The following is a 24,270-nucleotide window of genomic DNA, read 5'->3' on the forward strand; positions in this document are numbered from 1 at the left end:
CAAAGGAACTTAAAAATGAGACTGCAACTTGAAACTGCTGGGCTACAGTTGGGACAAAGGTGTTTTTTCCTCTGATACTACATGATCCAACTCTACAATTCTATGATCTCCATGTGTTTATTTGCTCACCAATGCCAGGATGCCTATTATCAATATTTGTGTGTGTGAAAGGTTACCATTAATAATGTAATCTGTGCATTATTTCTCCTATCATATGAAAATATACTGTATTTCTGTAACTAGAATAACCATGCACCTGATGTAGTGAACTGTAGCTGAAAAATTATGCTATAACAACTCTTTGTTGTTTTAACATTTAGGAAACATTTGAGAAACAAATGGAGCAACTTTACTTAAAAGTTGATTCCCCCACCTCCAGAGTTGAGATCGTAGGACTGAAATACTTGATTCTACTAAATAGCTTTTATTGAAAAGAAAAAACATACAAACAAACATACTTTGATAAAGTTGTTCTCCTGTGTATGACTCACTTATGGGCTACAGCAAGCTGTGCTCCCCTCGTCTTGTAAGAAACTCAAACCCAATCATCACCTCCGCCACCAATTGGTTCCTTGCTTTGCTTGAACAGAGAAGTCCCAGAAACAAATTAACTGCTTTATAAAGTTCATTTACTGAACCATTTACATGAACCATCCTCATGGAGAATAGTTTAAAAACAGTCTACTGACTGCTACCTTTTAGCCTTGAGTTACAAAATCCAACCGAGTGTTGAACAATTACTTGGCACAGTCTATGCTTGCACACAGAACTAAGCATGAAATGTCACCCCCCGCCCCCTGCATTTACAACAGTGTACAGTGGTGCCTCTGGTTAAGAACTTAATTCGTTCCGGAGGTCCGTTCTTAACCTGAAACTGTTCTTTTTTTTCCTTCAAATAAATTTATTCAATTTTCCAATTTAGCAAATTAAAATAAAAAAAACAATCTTTTATACAAAACATCTTATATTTTCCTCTTACATCTTGCTCTGCCGAGCTATGACTTCCCTCCCTCCCTTCATGCGGGTTTCTTGTTAACCCCATTTTTTTGCAGTTCCTTTTTAACTTTTTAGTCAATTCGTAGGATTTATTTCAATCCTGCAAGTGTTTTTAAAGATCTACAGTTTTTCTCCATATAATCCACATATTTACTCCAGTCCTTTTGAAACTTCGTCTCACCTTGGTCACGGATCTTGCAAGTCAGTCTAGCAAGTTCAGCATAGTCCATCATTTTCCTCTGCCACTCATCAATTTTTGGTAGTTCCTGTAATTTCCATTTTTGGGCTAACAATGTCCTAGCCGCGGTTGTCGCGTACATAAACAGTACTTGATCTTCTTTTCTAATCTCTCCTCCTATTATTCCTAACAAAAATGCTTCCGGTTTTTTTGGGAAAGTATATCTAAACATCTTTTTCAATTCATTATATAACATCTCCCAAAATCTTTTTATCTTATCGCATGTCCACCACATATGATAGAATTCACCATCTCTCTCTTTACATTTCCAGCATGCTTTATCACTCATTCTATACATTTTAGCTAGTTTAACTGGTGTTAAGTACCATCTATAAATCATCTTATATATATTTTCTTTCAAGGCGGTACATGCTGTAAATCTTAAAGTTTGATTCCATAGTTTCAACCACGCGTCATATTCAATATTGTGCCCAAAATCCTTTGCCCATTTAATCATCACCTCTTTTGTCAACTCATCTTTGGTGTACCACTCTAACAACAAGTCATACATTTTTGACAAGAGCTTTGTTTTACCTTCTAGCACTTCTATTTGGAATTTGGACCTTTTGTCCTCAAAACCTATTTTCCTATCCTCTTTAAGAACATCATTTATTTGATGGTATTGAATCCATCCTGTTAATACTCCTTTAATTTCTTCATAAGGTTTCAGTCTCCAGCCTTTTTCAGTTTTTATCAAGATTTCCTCGTACGTGGCCCACCTCCCCTCCATATTTACTTTCTTAACTGTTAAAACCTCTGCTGGTGATACCCACCATGGTGTTTTAGTCTCTAACAGCATTTTATTTCTTTCCCACACCTCGTACAGAGATCTTATCACATGATTTGTAAACCCTGTATGTGACTTTTTCTTATCATAGCATAAATATGCATGCCATCCAAATCTATTATTGAAACCTTCCAAATCTAGCAGGTCCGTATTTTTTAGAGTTATCCACTCTTTTATCCAACACATACAAGACGCTTCGTAATAAAGTCTCAGGTCTGGTAGAGAGAATCCGCCTCTTTCTTTTCTATCTACCAAAATTTTATGTTTTATTCTGGGCTTTTTCCCCTGCCAGACAAATCTTGACAAAGTCTTCTGCCATTCTTGAAATTGTCTTGTACCCTTCACAACAGGTATAGTTTGAAATAGGAATAACATCTTAGGTAATACATTCATCTTTATTGCTGCTATTCTTCGAACCTGAAACTGTTCTTAACCTGAAGCACCACTTTAGCTAATGGGGCCTCCTGCTGCTGCTGCGCAGCTGGAACACAATTTCTGTTCTCATCCTGAAACAAAGTTCTTAACCTGAGGTAGTATTTCTGGTTCCGTGTTGGTCTGACGTAGTCGAAACAAAATAAAAAAATTCCTTCCAGTAGCACCTTAGAGACCAACTAAGTGAGAGCTGGACCATAAAGAAGGCTGATCGCCGAAGAATTGATGCTTTTGAATTATGGTGCTGGAGGAGACTCTTGAGAGTCCCATGGACTGCAAGAAGATCAAACCTATCCATTCTTAAGGAAATCAGCCCTGAGTGCTCCCTGGAAGGACAGATCGTGAAGCTGAGGCTCCAATACTTTGGCCACCTCATGAGAAGAGAAGAATCCTTGGAAAAGACCCTGATGTTGGGAAAGATTGAGGGCACTAGGAGAAGGGGACGTCAGAGGACAAGATGGTTGGACAGTGTTCTCGAAGCTACCAACATGAGTTTGACCAAACTGCGGGAGGCAGTGGAAGACAGGAGTGCCTGGCGTGCAATGGTCCATGGGGTCACGAAGAGTCGGACACGACTAAACGACTAAACAACAACAACAACAAGTTTGTCATTAGTATGAGCTTTCGTGTGCATGCACACTTCTTCAGATACACTATTTCTGAACCCAGAAATGTATTATTTCTGGGTTAGTGGAGTTTGTAACCTGAAGCGTTTGTAACCCAAGGTACCACTGTAACTTTAAGACAACCTAGACCCCGTGGAGTTTTTCTTTAGTTTCTGCATCTCATACCACTCTAAATGCTCAACCAAATTCTTTCTCAACATCACCCATAGCCACGTTGTGGAAAATACTGACTTCCATTGAGGAATTTTGCTGGCTCCTGCCCCAAAACATGCAACAAGCAGATGCTCTTTCTTGCAACTAAGAAAGAGATATTTACTCGGGCCAATAACTGTACAGGCTCAGCTGCAGATGCAGAACTCAAGGTTCATGAGCAGAATGAGAAGTTTAGAACCGGACGGAAGCAACCAAGATGTCCCAACAAAGTTTCCATGCTCCACCTGCCATGTTTTTAAGGACCCAGCATAGTGTACCCACTCGTAACACTTGGTTCACTCTTTGAGGTTGGGATTGCAAATGTGCACTCTTTCAGGGTGGGTTGCTCTGCTCCTATTGGTGAAGGTGCTGTCTCGTTCTGAGCGACAAAACTGCACCTTCCTGTTAGGGGCTGTTACTGTCTCTGGCTTAACCTCCAGCTTTGGATGCTCCAAGCTCACAGTTCCGCAGGAAAGTTCCCTCGCTCCCTCTTCCCAAGTGACTGAAGTTGCGGTGGAAAGGGGTGATCCCCTCACCACCAACTCTGGTTCCCATTATTCAGCCCCCGTCCCGTTGCTTCCTTCTTCTGCGTCAGTCAGCTAACCCAATCTTGACCCTAACAGTGCTGCAAGGGTCTTGACAGAAAGTGGCCCTGGGAGAAGGATGTTTTCATGCCAGTAGCTGCTGAGCTTGAACCATCTTCGGATGAGAATGAGCAATATGGCACCCAAAGATTCATCAGGAAAATTAAATAGTGGACGCTCGGGTTGCGAACATGATCCGTGCAGGAGGCACGTTCGCAACCCGCAGCGCCGCGTCTGTGCACACGTGGGTTGCAATTTGGCGCTTCTGCGCATGTGCAAAGTGCAATTTAGTGCTGCGCATGCACGAGCACCGAAACCCAGAAGTAACCCTTTTGGGTACTTCCAGGTTCGCGCGGTGCACACCCCGAAAATACAAAACCTGAAGCGTCTGTAACCCAAGGTGTGACTGTAGGTCCTTGCCCTCGAGAGGCTTACAATAGACAGTGGGTAAAACAATGGGTTCCATGATCACTGCAGGTGGTTACAGCAGTCATGAAATTAGAAGATGCCTGCTTCTTGGGAGAAAAGCAATGACAAACCTACACAGCATCTTAAAAAGCAGACACATCACCTTGCTGACAAAGGTCCGTATAGTTAAAGCTATGGTTTTCCCAGTAGTGATGTATGGAAGTGAGAGCTGGACCATAAAGAAGGTTGATTGCCAAAGAACTGGTGCTTTTGAATTATGGTGCTGGAGGAGACGCTTGAGAGTTCCATGGACTGCAAGACGATCAAACCTATCCATTCTGAAGGAAATCAGCCTTGAGTGCTCCCTGGAAGGACAGATCGTGAAGCTGAGGCTCCAATACTTTGGCCACCTCATGAGAAGAGAGGAATCCTTGGAAAAGACCCTGATGTTGGGAAAGATGGAGGGCACAAGGAGAAGGGGACAACAGAGGATAAGATGGTTGGACAGTGTTCTTGAAGCCACCAACATGAGTCTGACCAAACTGCGGGAGGCAGTGGAAGACAGGAGTGCCTGGCATGCGCTGGTCCATGGGGGTCACGAAGAGTCGGACACGACTAAACAACAACAAAACAATGGGAGGGAGGGAGACATGGGATCAGTGTGAAGGAGAGCGGGTGGATCCTGTAACAGTGAGTCAATGCCTCATCAGATCTCAGGCTTTCCTTTACTACTGGAATCCCAAGAGTTCTCACTTTCTGCCTCTGGAACATGCGTGGTCCTCCAAAATCAAATTACCTTCAGCCCTCAAATGTTCCCGTGCCTTCATTTTAGTGGAGGCACTGCAACAAGGCGTCACGATTCTAGCGAAGGGAAACGGGACTCAGTGGCAGCAGTGAAAGCCACAAGGAGTTATTTAAAAACAATAACCCAGCAGCTTTTCTTGGATTGTCCCCACATCACTTCTGAGGTCCTCTTTCATTCATCTTTTTCATCTCCTTGGTTGCAGCAGGTGTGAAGGAGGCGCCGGGGCCTGCTGCATGGAAGTCTCCATGCTCATGTCCCTTTCCCCATCGAAGTTGCAGCAGCCTTGTAAGCCATAAATAGCACACTGGGCGCGTGGGTGGGTGTCTAAACAAACATGGTCGCCTGGAAAGGCTGGAAAATACAGCCAATGGTCAGGAGGATCTGGGGCCGGAGCAGGTCAGATGTCCTCCAGGTGATACATTCCAGCTGGAAGTGCCTCCCATCAGTCTTGCCCATCTCCTGCCTGGACAAGCAAGTACCCGTTCCCTTGGTGCTCAGTATCAGCTGGGCTCTCTCCTTCTGCCACCTTGTCGTCATCCTCTGTGGGTACAGGCGCCATCACCATGCCAGACCGGCCACCACGCTGGCCAAACCAATCCATCAAAAGCTGCCGGAGAAACATTGCTGGGATGGGGAGAGCAGCCACAACAATGAGGCCTACGAGGAGGCCCAGGGCCCAGGGAGGGTATTCCAGCATCTGCTCCTCTGCCTGGAAAGGGAGACAACCAATAATTATTACTGGTTTTCAAAACTGAAATTTACTATCAACCATGTAGGAATGGAAATTTAGTGGGCCCGTCTGGACTCTGAATCAGGCTTCTCTCAGTCCAAGATGCACTAGGCCTTCAATGGCTGCACAGCCAGAAAATGTCCCTGTCAGCCCTTGTCATGCTTAGAGAATTGACATTATCAGCAATACGGCCTGTGGTATTCAAACAGTTCTCTTTTTGAGCTGAGAAAAGGTTCAGGAAGGGACAACCAAAAATGATCTAGGGGTTGCAGCAACTGCCCTATGAGGAAAGGTTACAAAATTTCTCTAACATTTAGTGAAAAGGCAATAAAAGGGGTGTGGGGTGTGGCAGGATGGAGGCGTATAAGTGCATGCATGATATGAAGAAAGTGGGTAGGGAAAGATTGTTCTCCCTCCCTTGGGGCCATCCAAGGAAGATGAATGTTTCAGGATTAAGGACAGAGAGAAGAAATATTTCTTCACACTGTGCAGTTAAAACTTTAGAATCTGCTCCCACAAAACGTAGTGATGGTTTTAAAAGAGGATTAGACAAATTCATTGAGAGTAAGGCTGTCAGTGGCTACAAGCCATGGAAACTATGATCTACCTCCACTGGAGAAGCATAGCTGCCAAGTACCCCGTTTTCCCCGGGAAACCCCGTATTTTCTTACCGTTCCCTGCAGGTGTCCCGAATGGCAAAATACCCCGTATTCCCCTGGATTACGGAGCTCCTGCCGGCGACCATGTTCTTCTGGTGCCACGCCGGCACCGGAAGTCGCTTCTATGCACTTCCGGACATGCGTAGAAGCGACTTCCGATGCCGCTGTGCCCATTTCCAAAATGTCTGCAGCGCCAGAAGTCGCTTCTACGCACTTCCGGACATGCATAGAAGCGACTTCTGGTGCTGCGGACATTTTGGAAATGGGCAGAGCGGCGCCAGAAGTCGCTTCTACGCATGTCCGGAAGTGCGTAGAAGCAACTTCCGGTGCCGCGGTGCTGCTGATCCCGGATTTTTCAATCCGGAATTTGGCACCTATGTGGAGAAGGCAGTATGTCTCTGAATATTAGTTTCAGAATCACAAGGGGTGGTGGTGGAGTGTTGTGCTGACATCCTGCTTGCAGGCTTCCTATAGGCACCTGGTTGGCCACTGCAAGAACAGGATGCTGGACTAGATGGACCACTGGCATGATCCAGCAGAGCTCTCTTCTTACATTCTTAGGCCAGTTGGGTCTCATGGTTGGCTTCCCTAAACTAACCCAGAGCAAAACCAAAACACTCTTCCAGATCCAAATGCTATGGAAAGATAGTCCTGGTAATGGAAGACTTGGTAATCAAGTGCCATCTCTTTGGGAAGCTTGTCTGCTATTACTGAGCAACTCAACGCACATTCAAAGAGCCAGAGGGCTCCCTCCCCAGAATGCCACTGAAAAAATTGCATTTGTGGATTAAAGCAGGGTTTCCCAAACATGAGTTTCCAGCTGTTTTTGGACTACAATTCCCATCGTCCCTAACCATTGGTCCTGCTAGCTAGGGATGATGGGAGTTGTAGTCCAACCACAGGTAGACACCCAAGTTTGGGAAACCCTGGATTAAAGCTTTAAAAGCCCTAAATCTTGACTCCTTAGCAACCAAGAAATATATCACTATTACTGTTTTGTTACAGAGAGTGGAAAAGAGGCAGTGGATTGGAGAAGGTCACCTAGTGAATCCACGGCAGTTTTCAGCCCGTGACTTTCCGATCCAAATCAAAACACCTGCTGCTTAGGATGTGCAGCAGAAGCACTCATGGGGAGTATGTGCAAGGAAAGCCATTGCCACATCTGGGTACAGGAAATCAAATGAAAAGGTTCCAAGAACTCGGGCCAGGAAGGAGAATAATTATGAATTCTTCAAACTGTTTTTTGCTTAAGGTAACACAATTGCTACACTTTGACCGTGAAACTATAGCTGATGAAGAATAAACGAAACAGGGCCTTGTCCTGGATTTGAAAATCATTTCAACTGGAGTGTGTCTCAATACCTTAAGCAAAAAACAGTTTGAAGAATTCATAATTATTCTCCTTCCTGGCCCGAGTTCTTGGAACCTTTTCATTTGACATCTGGGTACAGAGCAGGACTTGATAACCTGTTGGTGGAAGTTGGGGAGCAGGGCTCTGCCACTCAGTTCCCTCTTGTGCTTCACCCACATTGCCACTTTTATCCCCTTCCTGCATGCACAAAATCTCACAATGATGTAGGCTTTAGGGTCCTACAGGACTCCTGGTTCTTTATACAGTGGAGCGGTCCCCAGACCATGCTTAATTTTTTTAATGAAAAGCGGCAGGGGCAGCTGCTATTGGTCAGAAACATGAAGGGGTGTGATTGGGTGCGCCTCTTACCTTTTCTCTGTTCCAGGCCTGGTAGGTGGGCCACTTCATAGCCAAGTGCACCAGACTCGCTAGCAGCAGGCACAGCATCGCTCCCAGGCTGACAAAGCGCCACATGTAGCTGTAGATCCTCCAAGGCCGCCAGCCCAGCATGTCTTCTATGTCGCTTAAGAACCTGCGGACGAAGGGAAACGGATCAAGATGGCAGACGAGGCACTGAGTGAGGAGATGTTAAGATATCCTTCTGGACCGTCTAGAGCACGGGTGTCAAACACAAGGCCCGGGGGCCTAATCCGGCCCGCCAGACCTTGTCATGTGGCCCACGTAGCCGCCGCCGACAGTAGCCGCTGACAGTAGTTCTGGAGCCTGTGACTGGCCGAGGGTCAAAACCGGGGGCGGGGCTGCAGGCGGAGGCCGGGGCGCTGACGGCCTTGGCCAGGGAATTTCAATTTCAAATGAGGCTGAGGGAGGCGGTGGCACAGCGGCCAGACGGGGAAGTGAGATGCAGGAGGAGGAGGAGGAAGCCCGCCGAGGAGGTAGGAAAGCCCTACAGGCGCCGCCGGCAAAGTTGGTGCCGGGACGGAGCAGCGCTGGATTTTTTTTTTTGGCGGGCTTTGCTGTTGTCTCCGAGAGCGAGTTAGGCGGCACTGGGGAGCCGCCGCCCGCCGCTTCCCTTTCTCTCCTCGGCTGCATCCGGGAGGTGGGCGAACGAGCGGGCGAAAGGGACGCGGAGTGAGCCTGAGGGGGAAGTAGGCGAAGCGCAACAGCCGCTCTCTTGATGGAGCCGGGTTTCTCTTCCCTCTTCCCCCGTTTTCTCCTCATAGACACTCGGGAGGGTGCCTGGCTTTTGCTCTGCCCCCCACCCCCAAGCCGCCCTTTGGCTTCTCAGTTCCGGCGGAGCTGCTCCCCGGGGGGCGGCCGGGAGGGAGGCGGCGACGACGGCACGGGTTCCTGCTCTTCCCGCTCTGCCGCCTCCTCCTCTCAGCCCCTCGTGATGTAGGGCTCCAGATGGAGTCGCCTCGTGGTTTGAGTAGGTGGGAGGGGAATTTTTTTTTGGGGGGGGGAGGTTTTCAAGCCTCCTCTGACTGCAGTCCCAGTAGGGAGAGGCGGCGGCAAAGACGACAACAGCGCGGGTGGGGGGAAGAGCAGCTCTGAGGCGAAGATGCACGTCCGCTGGGGCTGCCGCCGCCTTCCTCCTCGGGAAATCCGCTGCCCTCCCTCAGCGCGAGCGGAAGGGACTCTGGCGCTGAGGAGGGAGGATGCAAAAGCAAAGCAGGGAGTTGGCGCTGCACCGCATGTTCTTGCCCCTCTCCAAAGCATGGGGTGGGTTGCAGCGTGTGGCATCCTGCCTAGCGGGGTTTGGGTGTGCACAGGGCGGGAGAGGGAAGCCCTCTTTCCATCTGCAGGTTTTTAATCCCAGCAGTGGCTTTCTCCTTCCTGCCGAAGGTTTAGTTGAGCCCCCCCCCTTAGAAGCCGTCGATCCCCACCTTTTGTTCAAATTTCCCTCGTTTACATCCCCTCCCACACATGCGCCACGACACAGGAATGTGATCCGCGTGGGGGCGGGAATGAGCTTACATTATTACAAAAAACAGTAATAATTGAATGCAGTGACAATAATTTATGATAATAAAGAGTGGACACATAGTCCTACAGACACAACCGGCCCTTTGAGGGTGACCAAACTGCTGATGCGGCCCCCGATGAATTTGAGTTTGACACCCCTGGTCTAGAGGGGTTGGGAGCTGGGGGCACTGTCATACTCCTTCCTCCTGGGCCATGTTCAGAAAGTGGTGGTGGGGGATGAGTGCTCAGACCCTGGGATCTCACTTGTGGGGTGCCTCAGGGCTCTGTCCTCTCCCCCATGCTTCTTAACATCTACATGCAGCCGCTGTGAGAGATCATCAGGGGGTTTGGGCTGGGTGTTCATCAGTATGCGGATGATACCCAGCTCTACCTCTCTTTCAAATCAGAGACAGTGAAGGCGGTGAAGGTCTTGTGTGAGTGCCTGGAGGCGGTTGGAGGATGGATGGCGGCCAACAGATTGAGGTTGAATCCTGATAAGACAGAAGTACTGTTTGCGGGGGACAGGAGGTGGGCAGGTGTGGAGGACTCCCTGGTCCTGAATGGGGTAACTGTGCCCCTGAAGGACCAGGTGCGCAGCCTGGGAGTCATTCTGGACTCACAGCTGTCCATGGAGGCACAGGTCAATTCTGTGTCCAGGGCAGCTGTCTATCAGCTCCATCTAGTACGCAGGCTGAGACCCTACCTGTCTGCAGACTGTCTCGCCAGAGTGGTGCATACTCTACTTATCTCCCGCTTGGACTACTGCAATGCATTCTACGTGGGGCTACCTTTGAAGGTGACCCAGAAACTACAACTAATCCAGAATGTGGCAGCTAGACTGGTGACTGGGAGCGGCCGCCGAGACCACATAACACCAGTCTTGAAAGATCTACATTGGCTCCCAGTACGTTTCCAGGCACAGTTCAAAGTGTTGGTGCTGACCTTTAAAGCCCTAAATGGCCTCGGTCCAGTATACCTGAAGGAGCGTCTCCACCCCCATCGTTCTGCCCAGACACTGAGGTCCAGTACCAAGGGCTTTCTGGTGGTTCCCTCATTGCGAGAAGCCAAGTTGCAGGGAACCAGGCAGAGGACCTTCTCGGTAGTGGCGCCCGCCCTGTGGAACGCCCTCCCATCAGATGTCAAAGCTACCAGATTTTTAGAATACATCTGAAGGCAGCCCTGTTTAGGGAGGCTTTTAATGGTTAATAGATTATTTTATTTCATTTTTCTGTTGGAAGCCGCCCAGAGTGGCTGGGGAAACCCACCAGATGGGCGGGGTATTAATAATAATAATAATAATAATAATAATAATAATAATAATAATATCACAGAAGCACAGGGGAAGGAGGAAAACAGGCTCTGTCCAAAGACACAAGGTAGATCCCCCACCTGCACACCCACACCCACCCACTCTCTTGAGAAAGCAGGGTAGAGAATTACCTGTCTGCTCCGTAGATCCAGGCCACGGCAAAAGCTTCAAAAGCCACAACAATAAGCAGGGGCAGGGTAGCCGAGTAATCGTCAAACATGGACACAAAATAGCTGCCTGACCGTTGCACGAAAACCAGGCCCAGCAGGAATCCAACCAAACAACACAACACTGTGGGAGAGAGAAAAAGGAGAGCAGGTTGGCATGGCTGGACACCTGCTGGACCGCAGGAGACACAGGGAAAGATTACAAGAACTTTGTAAACTGAAAACTAGTGCTTGAGTTTGTATTTTGCCTCCTGCCTCCCAGTCCCCTTTCTTTGAGCGCTGTGCCTTTTAGACAGCAATCCTGAGGGCAGGAAAGAGAGATGGCAATTACTTATTTGAAGTATTTTTATTGTGCCTTTGTTGTTGTACCTTATTTGATGTTTGCATTCATCTGTACAATGCTACAGAACTTTGTTGTTTTGCAAAATAAAACCCACCCACCTCACTCCTCTGCCCCCTGATGGATGTTGTTCCGTCTCTTGGTTATGGGTTCTGCCATACCTGTGAAGAGGGTCCGCCGGCGCTGGAGGCTGTGGAAGTTGTCCAGCAATGGAGTGATGATCCCTTGCATGTTCCCCAGCATGGTGCTCAGCCCCAAGTTCAGCAGCATGAAAAAGAACAGCACCGACCAGAATGGGGCGGTCGGAAAGAGGGTCATGGCCTCCGTGAAGGTGATGAAAGCCAGTCCTGTGCCTTCCACATCCTGGGAGTTGAAAAGAAGAAAAATCTGGGAATCACCTACTGAAACAGGCAGGTGACAAACTTACACCAATCGGAAAGAAATACTTAATGCCCGGGCAATCTGTCACACAGGGAGTAGCAGTTTGTGGCACTCCTAATTGAATAGCAACGGGGACTATGGCCCTGTTCAGGGCACAGGCCAGGGTTTCTCAAACCTTGGGTCTCCAGCAGCTTTTGGACTACAGTTCCCATCATCCCTGACCACCGGTCCTGATAGGGATAATGGGAGTTGTAGTCCAACAACACCTGGAGACCCAAGTTGGGGAAATTCTGGCATAGACTTAAGGTGAGGAACAAGCGACCCTACAAGTGTTGTTGTACTCCAGCTCCCATCAGCCCAACCAACATAACCAATGGCCATGGATGATGGGAATTGTAGTCCAGCAACACTTAGAATGCCAAACGTTCCCACACTAGGTTTATGGGGCTTCATCTATTAAGAGCTCACTCCTTGGTTTTGTTTTGTTTTGAAGGCTTTCCCCCATGCCTTAAAATTGACTCCAGGAGGCTTTGTGATTGACACAAAGGCCAGCCAGCGCTGTACAGTGCTCTGCTTTGAGAAGCTGGTGAAGCAGCTTCGTTATTGGTTGGCCCTTGCACCAATCAACTCAGTATACCTGAAGAAGCATCTCCAACCCCGTTGTTCTGCCCGGACACTGAGGTTCAGCTCCAAGGGCCTTCTGGCGGTTCCTTCCCTGTGAGAAGTGAGGTTACAGGGAACCAGGCAGAGGGCCTTCTGGGTAGTGGCGCCCGCCCTATGGAACACCCTCTCATCAGATATCAATGAATAAACAACTATCTGACTTTCTGAAGGCAGCCCTGTTTAAGGAAGCTTTTAATGTTTCGTTGCTTTATTAGTATTATATAATTATAATAATGTATGTTATATAATATTATTAATAATAATAATCTGTTGGGAGCCACCCAGAGTGGCTGGGCGGGATATAAATATACTACGACTACAACAATGACTATTTATTATTATTATTATTATTATTATTATTATTATTATTATTATTAATGCAGATCTGGCTTCTCAAAACAGAGTCCCTCAAAGGTGACTTTTAAACACTTTTAAAAACAACTATGAGAGTTCAGGCACAGCTCATACATGCCTCATTCACACAAACGTAGCTCACCAGCCATGGATTGTGGTCTGCTTGATCACCCTATGTATACAGTGTGTATCCGTGTGTGTGTGTGTGTGATATGTGTGCGTGTACATCCACACACATGCACACTTCAATTCCAGGGAAATTCCCTGAAATTCTCAAACATGCTGCCACACTAGGCAGGAAGCTACATTTCAACTGACGTGGTACAAGTTATGCAAGCCCATCTCTTGCCCCTCGGACACAACCCTGAAAGGCAGCTGCTTCTGACGGCTTCCCCCCCTTTTGCAGCAGCCCAGCCTGCCGTCCTTCCTCCTCCCCAGTCACCTTGTTCATCTCATCCTCTGCGCGGCAGTCACTGATATTCCACATCTGCAGCCACTCTGCTGTGTCGTTCTGAAGACCCTGATACCAAGCGCTGTACTCAGCAGCCGAGAGGTCAGAGAAGTTTCCAAGGTGGGGCAGCGCAGCAGGGAGGGAGCCGTTTGATGCTAGAAAAGACAGGGTTTTTGTATTCCTGGGGGGGGGGGGAGAAAAAGAATGGCAAGCAGCAAGGCCACTAATCAAGATTTACTCCAAATCTGAAAACACAAAACCAGCTAGCTGGGTAGAGCATAATCTAAGGATTGTGGGTTTGAGCCCCACGTTGGGCAAAAGATTCTTGCATTTGCAGGGGATTGGAACAGATGGCTCTTGTGGTCCCTTCCAACTCTACAATTCTATGATGTGGTATCCCAGGGCATCTCCCAAGGGCACCTGATGCTGCCCCCTTGAGCCTGGATCAGGTCACTGCATGGAAGCTGCTCAGACTAGGAACCCAGGAAGCTGCCTTATGATGAGCCAGACTACTGGTTCCTAGCTCAGCATTGTCTACAACACTGACCGGCAGTGGCTCTTCGGGGTTTCAGAAGGAGATCTCTTCCAGCCCCACCTGGAGATGCCGGAGACTGAACCTGGGATCTTCCGAATGCAAAAGCAGATGCTCGGCTCAGATGCCCTGGGCTACGATCCGTCTCTAAGCTTGCTCCTTCCATCATGGAAGGCAGGCAGGCAGGAATGTAACCAACACACAACTTTCGAGGCTCTTCCCTTTGCTCCTCTGAAGGACAGAAGCTTGGGAGCATGTAATGAGCCTTACTCAAACTGAATGGATTCCTGGATAATGCCAAAATAAGTTTCAGATGAGTAAATAATAAAAATAATAATACTGTAATAATAAATGAGTTGTGGGAGGGGGTGATTGGTTTGTTTTTGTTCTTGCTTTTATGATTTATTTTGTGTTACTTATCTTGTATTTTTATGTTGTCAACCACCCTGACATCTACAGATGAAGTGTGGTATACAAATTTAAATAAGAATACAGTCGTACCTTGGAAGTCAAACAGAATCCGTTCTGGAAGTCCATTCAACTTCCAAAATGTCCGGAAGCCAAAGCATGGCTTCTGATTGGCTGCAGAAAGCTCCTGCAGCCAATCGGAAGCCCTGTTGGATGTTTGGCTTCCAAAAATACATTTGCAAACCCGGAACAGTCACTTCCGGGTTTGCGACGTTCAAGAGCCAAAACGTTCGAGAACTAAGCTGTTCGAAAACCAAGGTACGACTGTAATAATAATAAGGGAATGAAATTTCTCCAAAACAGCCCTCCAAATGGCCATGGATGGGTAAGATTGATTGTTGGATACAAACCTAACTCAGCAAGGGGCAGATCTAAGGGCCCCTCCAGGAATTCCTCTCTCTCTCTCTCTCTCTCTCTCTCTCTCTCTCTCTCTCTCTCTCTCTCTCTCTCTCTCTCTGTGTGTGTGTGTGTGTGTGTGTGTTTGTGTGTGTGTGATTCTTTGAACTCTTGATGGCACCAGGCTGGATATAAACAATCTTGCATAACTTACTTACTTGTTTGCATACATGCTTTCGTGTTTTATTAAAAAAAAAAACCACAACAACACAGAACCACTGAACATGAGAAATAAAGCTAGGTTGTCCCTGCCTGCAGCCTTGCCCTACAGCAGCAGAACCCAAAAGAGCTAAATATGTCAAAAGTTGGGGGAGGGGGCAGGACACAGGACACAGGCAGGCAGCAACTCACCTCTCCACACAGTCCTGTGTGATCATGTTGGCACGGAAGCCCAGCACGGCAAACACCACAAGTGTAGCCAGCACTGAAGTAAGGAAGTTGATCCCAGACACCAGCAGCCCGTCGATGTGGCAGTTGTTGTGGCGTGGGTTATAGCTGGAGTAGGCAATGATGGTCCCAAAGCCCAGTCCCAGGGCAAAGAACACCTGCGTGGCTGCCTGGCGCCAGACCTGCATGTCTCTCCAGATGGACAGCTAGAGGTTGGGCAAAGAGGACAAGGGTACAGGATTCATCCTCATGAATTCATCCTCAAAAAAGGAGAGGATTTTTTTCCAATGGAAGTAAATACTGGCAAATTAGAACTTGTCATGAAGTTTGATTCTATGTGTTTAGGCCCAAATCAAGATAATGGTCTCCTCTTACACGACAGGTTTTACCACCTTTGTCTTAACTGTGCTTTGTTATCTTAATTTTGCTTCCCCCCACCCTCATTTCCTATTGCTGCTCTGGCAAATAGCCACCATTTATTTTGCAAGCATTTAAATTTTACATAGAAATTCCACTTTACATAGTGATTTAACTCCACTGTTCACATTTTTTTCCACTCTCTATGCCCATACCAATGCCAATGCAAGGATAGTACTTCATGCATCTGATGAAGCGGTCACTGTCTGGCGGGAGTTTGCAGCCCAATCCTATGTATGCTTGCTCAAAATAAAATGGGTTTCACTCGCAAGTAAGCAGGCCGAGTACTGCAGGTTTCACAGGATTCGTTGCTGTTCACCTTCATCCTCATGACCCTTCACAAGCTCTACCTGAGACTGCAATCATGGCTAGAAGTAGGTTTATAAACTCCATCTCAACCTAACCAAGGTTTGCATTACCCTACACAAAGGCAGAACGATCTGGGTCATGGATTTCTTAAGGAGCACCTGCTTAAGAACTTCCTTGCGAATGAGGTACGAGAGGCCCTGCAGAGAACTCCATTATATTTTGACTTCTAAATATGGCCTTCTAAAACTGTCCTTGGTTAGAAGCAGGAGCAACCTGACCTCTGCCATCTGGAAGCTGTGGGATACGTTTCATGGGCTACAGGTTTAGCACCTTCCCTTCCCTTCCCTTCCACAAGCAGGTTGAGACACCCTGTTCTCAGGAAGGGCCTTAGCTCAGTGGCAGTAAGTGCATCTGCTCTGCCTGGTTCAATCCTCTGCATCTCCAGGTAAGGCAGGTACAGACTCCTGTCTGAAACCCTGGAAAGTCGCTGCCAGTCAGTGTAGACAATGCTGAGACAAATGGATCAATGGTCTGATTCAGTATAAATTAGGTTAAAAGGTAAAAAGTAAAGGACGCCTGGACAGTTAAGTCCAGTCAAAGGCGACTATGGGGTTGCAGCGCTCATCTCGCCTTTCAGGTCGAGGGAGCTGGTGTTTGTCCGCAGACAGCTTTCCAGGTCATGTGGCCAGCATAGCTAAACCGCTTCTGGCACAACAGAACAGTGTAACAGAAATTGGAGCACATGGAAACGCCCTTTACTGCTGCAAGTAGATACCTATTTATCTACTTGCACTGGCATGCTTTCGAACTGCTAGGTTGGCAGGAGCTGGGACAGAGCAATGGGAGCTCACCCTGTTGTGGAGCTTCGAACTGACGACCTTCTGATCAGCAAGCCCAAGAGGCTCAGTGGTTTAGACCATAGCACCACCAGTGTCCTATGTTCCAGCGTTTTCTGTATGCATTCATTAATCTATTACTTGCAGTAATATTGCCTTCTCTTTTGCCGACAGTTTTGTTGTGTTGTTCCACTGGATTATTTTAAGCCAGTTTTTAACTGTTTGGTTTGGATTCGTTTCACTTTTAAACACGTCTGCACCACTTTTCTCCAGTAGTATGGAAGTTTTGTAAGTAAACAAGTGAAATAATGCTAGCCCTGCGATTAAGCACTGGGGGGAAATAAAGGGAATTTGCATGCAGCGGGGAAGTGGGCACACGTGTATGAGAGTAATATTCCTTTGCACAGGACTCTTACATTGGGCGTGAACATGATTCTGATCCCATCAACCGCTCCTTCTAGCATCAGCGCCCTTACGAGGAAGCATAAGAGGACCACGTAGGGGAAAAGAGAGCTGAAATACAGAACCTGCAAAGGAGACGGGGGTGAAGAATGAAAATCAAAACCAGGGACTGACAGCCTGTTTGTGGTGAAACAACCATTGGTACAAAATGCTGGCATTTCATTTCCAAGTTCTCCATCCCAGGTACTCTGACATTGGGACCAGTAGTGGACAATCTTAGAACCATGTTTATGGATCCTGATCAATTTGAAGGCAAAGCATGATTTTAAAACACTATTAATTAAAGCAGGAGTGGGGAAACTTTGGTCCACAAGCAAACCCTGGCATACCAGCAAGGTCCTAGTTGGCCATTTCTTCCAAACCAAATGCACCTGTACATTGGCTGACATCATTCAGTAATATCAGCTGTGGGGCAGTAGTGCTCAGCAGGGAGCTGGGTGCGGCGTTGCAAATGCATCCCATGCGGGGAACGCACTGACAAAGTAGAAACCTGTGGCCAATAGGATCAAACTTTCTGCTGCTCAGCTGGTGAGCAGAGGGTTCTCTCCTGCTGGTGTTGATGAAGCAAAACTCTCCCTCCTACCCAGGCCAACTTTTGATGAGAGGGAAAGTGCCCTCGCGACTGACCTTGCCAGAGGACTTGATGCCTTTGATCATTGCCAGGCACACAAGAGCCCAAGCGGCAAAGAGGCAGCCGATAAGAGCTGGGTCAAGGCCTCCGTTCTCGTCAAGGGAGTTGGTCACATCCAAGGCCTCGCGGTACCAGAAGTAGACAGTGGGAGAACTGTGGCCACACTCCATTTCTAAGATGAGAACAAGGACATACAGAGAAAGACAGACAGAGAGGTGCAAAGGTTAGGGGCAGAGTTTTGTTGGTGAGGCTTATTTGACAACAAGGAGCTGAGACTTTCGTGTCATCGGCCCAGTCCTGTGGAATATTCTGCCACTCAGAGATTTAGCAGGCAACTTCTGTTTCAATTTTTAAATGCCTGCCAAAAACTTTCCTATTCCATCAGGCCAATGCAGGCGATTAAAAATCCACCTTTCCACAATAATTAGCTCGTTTCCGATTTAAACATTTTATATGGTTTTTATTGTGTGGTTTTATGCGAAATTGTTTGTAAATCACTGTTATTTTTAATGAATAGCAGTATATAAATATTCTTATAAATAAGGTAACGGGACAAAAAAAGCAAGCCCCTCTCCTCCCTTTTTCCATACGTACTTTGGTATGGTTAACTGGAGGTTATGGGTTTTTTTTGAGGACAGAACTGAAAAAATATTAGTTTGGCAAATATATATACACAGTGGAACTTTGGTTCCTGAATGGCTTAGTTGCTGAACAAATCGGCTCCCGAATGCTGCAAACCTGGAAGTGTTCTGGTTTGCGAATGTTTTTTGGAAGCCAAACGTCTGACATGGCTTCCGTTTGAGTGCAGGAATCTCCTGCAGCCAATCAGAAGCCGTGCCTTGGTTTTTGAACAGTTCCGGGAGTCGAACGGACTCCCGGAATGGATTAAGTTTGAGAACCAAGGTACCACTGTATCTGAAGTTCATCAGCACTTCCTGACAACTGGGAGTTCATTTTGTCTCCATGCAATGACATCAAGGCAGCTTCAGCCCCGCCCCTTCCTCAAACCTTCCAATCCCTTACCTGGGGCAGTTTGATTGGTTGCTGCTGGGCAATCAGTCCAAGGCAGGGGTAACTGGAAGGAGTTAGCCAGGTAGAAAAGACTCCAGGCAATGATGACATTATAATACAGGGCAACAAAGGAACAAACCTGAAGAGGAAGAGGAAGAAATCAGCGTCCTTCTCACTCCATCCCCAATGGGCACTGACGTAGCTACCTCAGGGGAAGGGGCAGCTCTTTAGGGTCAAATAACTTGTTAAAACACATTTTTATGTCATGTGCTCAAAACTTGGCCTCCTCTCCTCCCTTAAGAAAATTCAGGCATGGGGACCCACTGATCTGAATTGGGTTCATCATGGGGGGGGGGGGGGAGTGCCTTATTTTTGCCTCCTGAAATGGCTTCCAGAAGCACCCAAAAGGTGCTATTTACAGCAAATAGCGCCACCTTCAGGTACAATTTTTGGCAGGAAAATTGACTGCCCCTCCCTTCCAAGAAATTTTTCGAAAGAAACAGATGTGGTCTAAGCACATTAGTTAAACATTATTTTTTTTTATAATGAGAAGTGTCGTTCGATCCTTAGGATCATATTCACAGCACTAAAATGCAGCTGCTTCGGGGGCAAAATACTGGAGATGTTTAACATGTCTATCCCCAGGAATTTAGGGCAGGGTGTGAACTGCAATCGGCAATTATCTCACAGGCGGGTTAATCTAGGCAAGGCAGAAGAAGGCTGAGGGGAGAAGTCCTTCGCTCCACCAATGCCATTACTCGCTGCCATCTGGATAATTCATTTGCAGAATTCACTGCCACAAGATATGGTGGAGGACACTAGCTTAGGTGGCTTTAAATTGGGATTAGACAAACTTGTGGAGGACTTGTCTATCAATAGCTATCAGCTGGCATGAGGGCACAATGCTTGCAGGAAGTCTACCTCTGAATTCCAGTTGCTGGCGGAGGGTGGCATTAGCAGCAGAGGACTCTTATGACCCCTCTTATGAGTATCCAGTTGACCGCTATGGGAAGTAGCATGTGGGACAAGATCAGGGCTGAGGAACTGGTGTTTCTTTATTTGCTGTTGGGACTCCAACTCCCATCAGCCCCAGCTAGCATGGCCCAACAGTCAGGAATGATGGGAGCTGTATTGCAGCAACACCTGGAAAGCCACACATTGCCCACTCATGACTAGGGTTGCTAGACTCAATGAGGACAGGACTTCTGTGCCTTTAATTGCCCTGCTCTCTTTTGAGTCTGGAAATCTTAAAGAGAAACCAGCAGACCCTTTGTTTAATTTCCAAGCAAAGGGTCTGCTGGTTTCTCTTTAAGGTTTCCAGACTCAAGAGAGAGCAGGGCAATTAAAGGCACAGAAGTCTTGTCCTCTATTGAGTCTGGCAACCCTACTCATGACACAGAACAGCGGTGGGAGACCCTCTGGCCTAGTTAGGCCTCCCCTTTTGGTCCGGGAGGCCATTTTTGTTAAACCACACCCACCTGTCTTACACCTGTCTTTATTTAAGTCAAGTGTGGGGCAGGTAAAGATGGGTCAAGGCAAGGTCTGAAGGTGTCACTATGTCTGCCAGGCTGTGTGCCTTTGGTAAGCATCGACAAGCAGCTGATTACAGTACTGGCATTTGCAAAGCCCCTGCCTGACAGCAGGCCTTCAACGTCTGTTTGCAGGCGCAGTCTGAATTAAAAACTTGCCTGCAAACAAATTTCAAAAGCGGGCGCACTGTGGATGCTGATCAGCTGGCTGAATCCAACAGCACTTCTCCGAAAGGGCTTGTTCCCATCAGCTGATCTGAGCTGAGAACGAGCCCCTTTGAAGTTGTTACCCAACACCATAATGACATCAGGTGATTGACAGTTGGGGGTGCCACTCACCTGTCAAAGTTGGCCTGTGGGGGAGGGAGAGGCAGTGCTCCAGCCTGCCAGCTGGATCCAATTCCACACAGCCCCGATATAGAATAAGAAGAGCTTGATGGGTGAGATTGGGGGTGGGTGAGCTCAAAGGCAAAAGGTTTTCAGAAGTGCTGCCGGAGGAACAACTCACCACGCAGCTGGCGAAGCCAATGCCCACCAGGCGGGGGCTGATGTACTTCCAGACCCCGATGCTGCCCTGCCGGATAATCTGTCCAGCCGCCAGCTCCAAGAAAAACAAGGGGATCCCAATGATGAAGAGAAGCAGCAGGTATAGCAGCAGGAAAGCACCTGGCCAGAATGAGAGAGACACACAGCTACAGCATCCAAGCAACACTTTGCTTTGAGACCCCGGCAGTCTCCCCTGATCCCACCAGCCAGTTAACCCCCGAATCAGAAATGATTTAAGGGAGGAAACAGGTGCTCCCTTGAAAGAGCATTAGGGGTCAGCCGGTTGTGGGGTGAGCTCAACTCTCTCCTCCCCACCTCACAGAGAAACAAATACGGTCTGTGCCAAACTCCGACTGCCGCCTCTTCCTGCTCTCCTCCCCACCCACAAGTGGACTCCAGTTCTCTCCCTGTATGAAGCGCCTGCCATGATTATGCAACCAAATATTTGGCTCTTTCAAATAAAGAGGGGGTTGTGTTTCTTTTTAAACACCATTGCTTAAACATGTTCAAAACTGTGGAGTTTTTTTTGGGACTGGCACAAGGAAGGTGTTTTGGGGATTGGTATAAGGGCAGCACTGTGAAAATCCAGTTTCTGCCACCCCCTCCCTGCAGAAATGGTTTTTTCCATCCAAAATGGCCAAGGCATGTACATGAATCTATACAGCCATGGGTGTGCTTCCACAGCAGGCTCAAGCTATGCAAGTTTGTTTTGTAAGAACAGCCTGGCTGTTACCTGCAACACAAGACTACCCATCCCCCTTCCCATTTACCAGCTGCTGCTCACAGTGACCAAGACCCAGGTATTGTGTTTGTGTATTGCAGGAGAAGCTGGCATGGTGGGGCAGTTCAGTGGCAATGCTGAGGTTGCTACTTCATTGTCACACAAGTCCACTTTAGGCCCCCAAATGCCTCGGGCCTCAGCACCTTTGGAATTTAAGGAGGCGGCCACTTATGGCAGGGCCTTCTCTGTGGTGGCCCCTGCCATGGCCGTTTCCATACCCTTTTAATAGTGATCTGCTTCTTATCTCTTCTCTTCTATGTGCATCAGTGTCAAGACTGCTTTTCAGTTTGTGTGCTGGGGTGTTTTGCATGGTTTCTAAGTGGAGATGTTCAATGCCTTGAAAGCCCAATGAGGCAGAAAGGTGACACAGGCATTTAAAATAAGGATAAGTTAAAAGGCACAGGTACCCTGCTACCAATGAATGAAAAATGGGACAATCTTGTTCTACGCCAGCCCCGAGCTTGCAAGAAATACCCGTATCCACTCACCTCCCCCATTTTTATGGCAAAGGTAGGGGAATCGCCAGACGTTGCCAAGCCCAACCGAAAAGCCAACCTGGGCCAGGATATACTGAACTTTGGACCCCCAGGCTGGGCGGGCCTCCAGTTCCTCGGTGAGCAGATCTTGATTGAATCCGTCTTCGGCGTTTGTTGCAGATTCGAGGTCAGCTTTGGATTTCTCCATCGGTGGAGGGATGTGACACACACACACACACAAATTGTGCACGCAGCTAGATCCTAGGGCCCTTGCACAATCACACGCCTTCACACTGGTCTGTGAACACTTATGTGTGCGACACCGACGTCGCACCCCAAAAAAGACTCTTCTCCTGCAACTAGCACATCCTCACGTGTACCATGGGACCAGGGAAACAGAAAGTGAACTGCTAAAAGTGTATACACTCCTTGCACATTAGCAAATCTCTCTCACACTCCCACAGATTGGGGCATTTGTGTGTGTTAATTACCCTTAGCACATAGAACTTCAGCCCTCACACTGTTGTGCAGTCGCAGGTGCACATGCCTACAAAATTCTCTATGGTGTAATACAAGGATTGATGCACTGAAACATGAACTAAGCTCAGACACATCACTCGATCAGTTCATGCACGGACAACCTGCTCATACAAAGAAGGGTTCTCACTTTGCCCTTGCGTCGTCTGTGCCTACCCTCAATCACAGCCAATTAATAGAGTTTGGACGTTATATGCATACAAAGATTCACACGTGTGAAAGTGGGAGGAGACAGTGTCCTATAGGCTCCATAAATTGCATATGCAACGAGATGCACACACAGGCACACACGCTTGCCGACTCCTCTCCAAAGCAAAAAAGGATTCAAGCCTAGAAAGAGAAGAAGAATCAGAGAAAGGAGGAATGAGTGTAAGGCCAAAGGTAAGATGCCCAGCTGGAGGGTCATTTTGGATTCTCCAAACCAGCTTTCCTCCACCTGGGAACTACAACTCCCATCATTCCTGCCTATTGGTTACGCTGGCTGGGAACAGTAGGAGTTGTAGTCCAAAAGAGATTCCAAGGGCACTGCCTTGGAGACTCCAAACCATGGGGTGGGACCCAAAGCTAGTGTTGCGCCAAGCAGAACCACCGAAGTGAATGGGCATGACTGATTCAGGTTCATTTATTTCAATGGGCCTACTCGGAGCAGAATTTCGGTGAATATAAGCGCATTGCATTGTGTATTGACTTTTAATAACTTTTTGTCTGGAAATTGAGTAGGAAATGTAACAAACAGAGATGGCAAGACAGACAGAGATTTTGCCTGCTCCTGTGCTGTCAATTCCTCTGGCCTGTTCTCCAGAAACTTTAATAAGAAGTATTTATTACCATGAAATAGGAGTCAGAGCTCTTTGGAGCCAAGAATATCCCAGCACAAAGTGCCTTTCAAACACTTGTTTGGACATCTTCTTACCACTCCTGTCAGGGGATTAAAGTTACGTCAAACTGTGTATCCTTCTAGGCCTGGAATTATTCAAATTGACAAAAATGCATTTCATTCAGATGCCTTGCAATTTATTTATTTTTCGGCGCCATCTGAAACTTTGCTTGTTTCCCCCCTTTGAATAAACAGGATGGGTATTTGTGGCTGGGGGGAAAATGTTTCTCAAGAAATATGGATGGAAGTGAACAAGAAAATACAGTTCTCTAGAAGTTGGGTGTAGGTGTGGGGGTGGGAGCTTTGGGGAGCTCCTGGGACAGCTGTGCTGAACTGAGACATCCTTCCCCTGCCTTAGCTAGACCACTGGAATCTATCTTCACCCCAATCCTCTTGCTTTTCTACAGATTATAGGAGAAGTTAGCTACTGTCAAAATGACTTCAGTGGTTTTTGGTAGCCATGAAAGACCTGAAACTCTAAAAACAAGAAGAGAGTTCCCAATGTCTGGATCTCATATTAGCCATAGGGCAGGCACCCCCAAACTGCAACCCTCCAGATGTTTTGGCCTACAACTCCCATGATCCCTAGCTAACAGGATCAGTGGTCAGGGATGATGGGAATTGTAGTCCACATCTGGCGGGCCGAAGTTTGGGGATGCCTGCCATAGAGCCACATTTT

The 24,270-nt window shown here is 47.5% G+C and overlaps 1 protein-coding gene across 11 annotated transcripts in view; it reads right to left on the reverse strand.

Annotated features, from left to right (window-relative positions):
• Positions 1-408: 408 nt before the first annotated feature.
• Positions 409-24,270, reverse strand: part of SLC6A16 (solute carrier family 6 member 16) — a 38,070-nt gene continuing 14,208 nt past the window's right edge. For 10 of the 11 annotated variants that reach the window (XM_060281605.1, XM_035135376.2, XM_060281601.1 and 7 more), the window contains 11 exons: positions 22,190-23,044; positions 20,883-21,040; positions 18,858-18,984; positions 17,831-18,006; positions 17,158-17,268; positions 15,144-15,385; positions 13,388-13,577; positions 11,709-11,910; positions 11,172-11,331; positions 8,178-8,340; positions 2,507-5,777 (listed from right to left, as the gene is read on the reverse strand). In XM_060281605.1, the coding sequence (XP_060137588.1) occupies positions 5,511-5,777; positions 8,178-8,340; positions 11,172-11,331; positions 11,709-11,910; positions 13,388-13,577; positions 15,144-15,385; positions 17,158-17,268; positions 17,831-18,006; positions 18,858-18,984; positions 20,883-21,040; positions 22,190-22,385 (1,992 nt within the window). In that variant the 5' untranslated portion in view covers positions 22,386-23,044 and the 3' untranslated portion in view covers positions 2,507-5,510. Of the gene's footprint in view, positions 869-2,438; positions 5,778-8,177; positions 8,341-11,171; positions 11,332-11,708; positions 11,911-13,387; positions 13,578-15,143; positions 15,386-17,157; positions 17,269-17,830; positions 18,007-18,857; positions 18,985-20,882; positions 21,041-22,189; positions 23,045-24,270 lie in introns of those variants that run through there. The other variant, XR_009558474.1, reaches the window with a different exon arrangement.

Source organism: Zootoca vivipara, chromosome 13, assembly GCF_963506605.1.
Source record: "Zootoca vivipara chromosome 13, rZooViv1.1, whole genome shotgun sequence".
In the NCBI taxonomy this organism is placed as follows: Eukaryota; Metazoa; Chordata; class Lepidosauria; order Squamata; family Lacertidae; genus Zootoca; species Zootoca vivipara.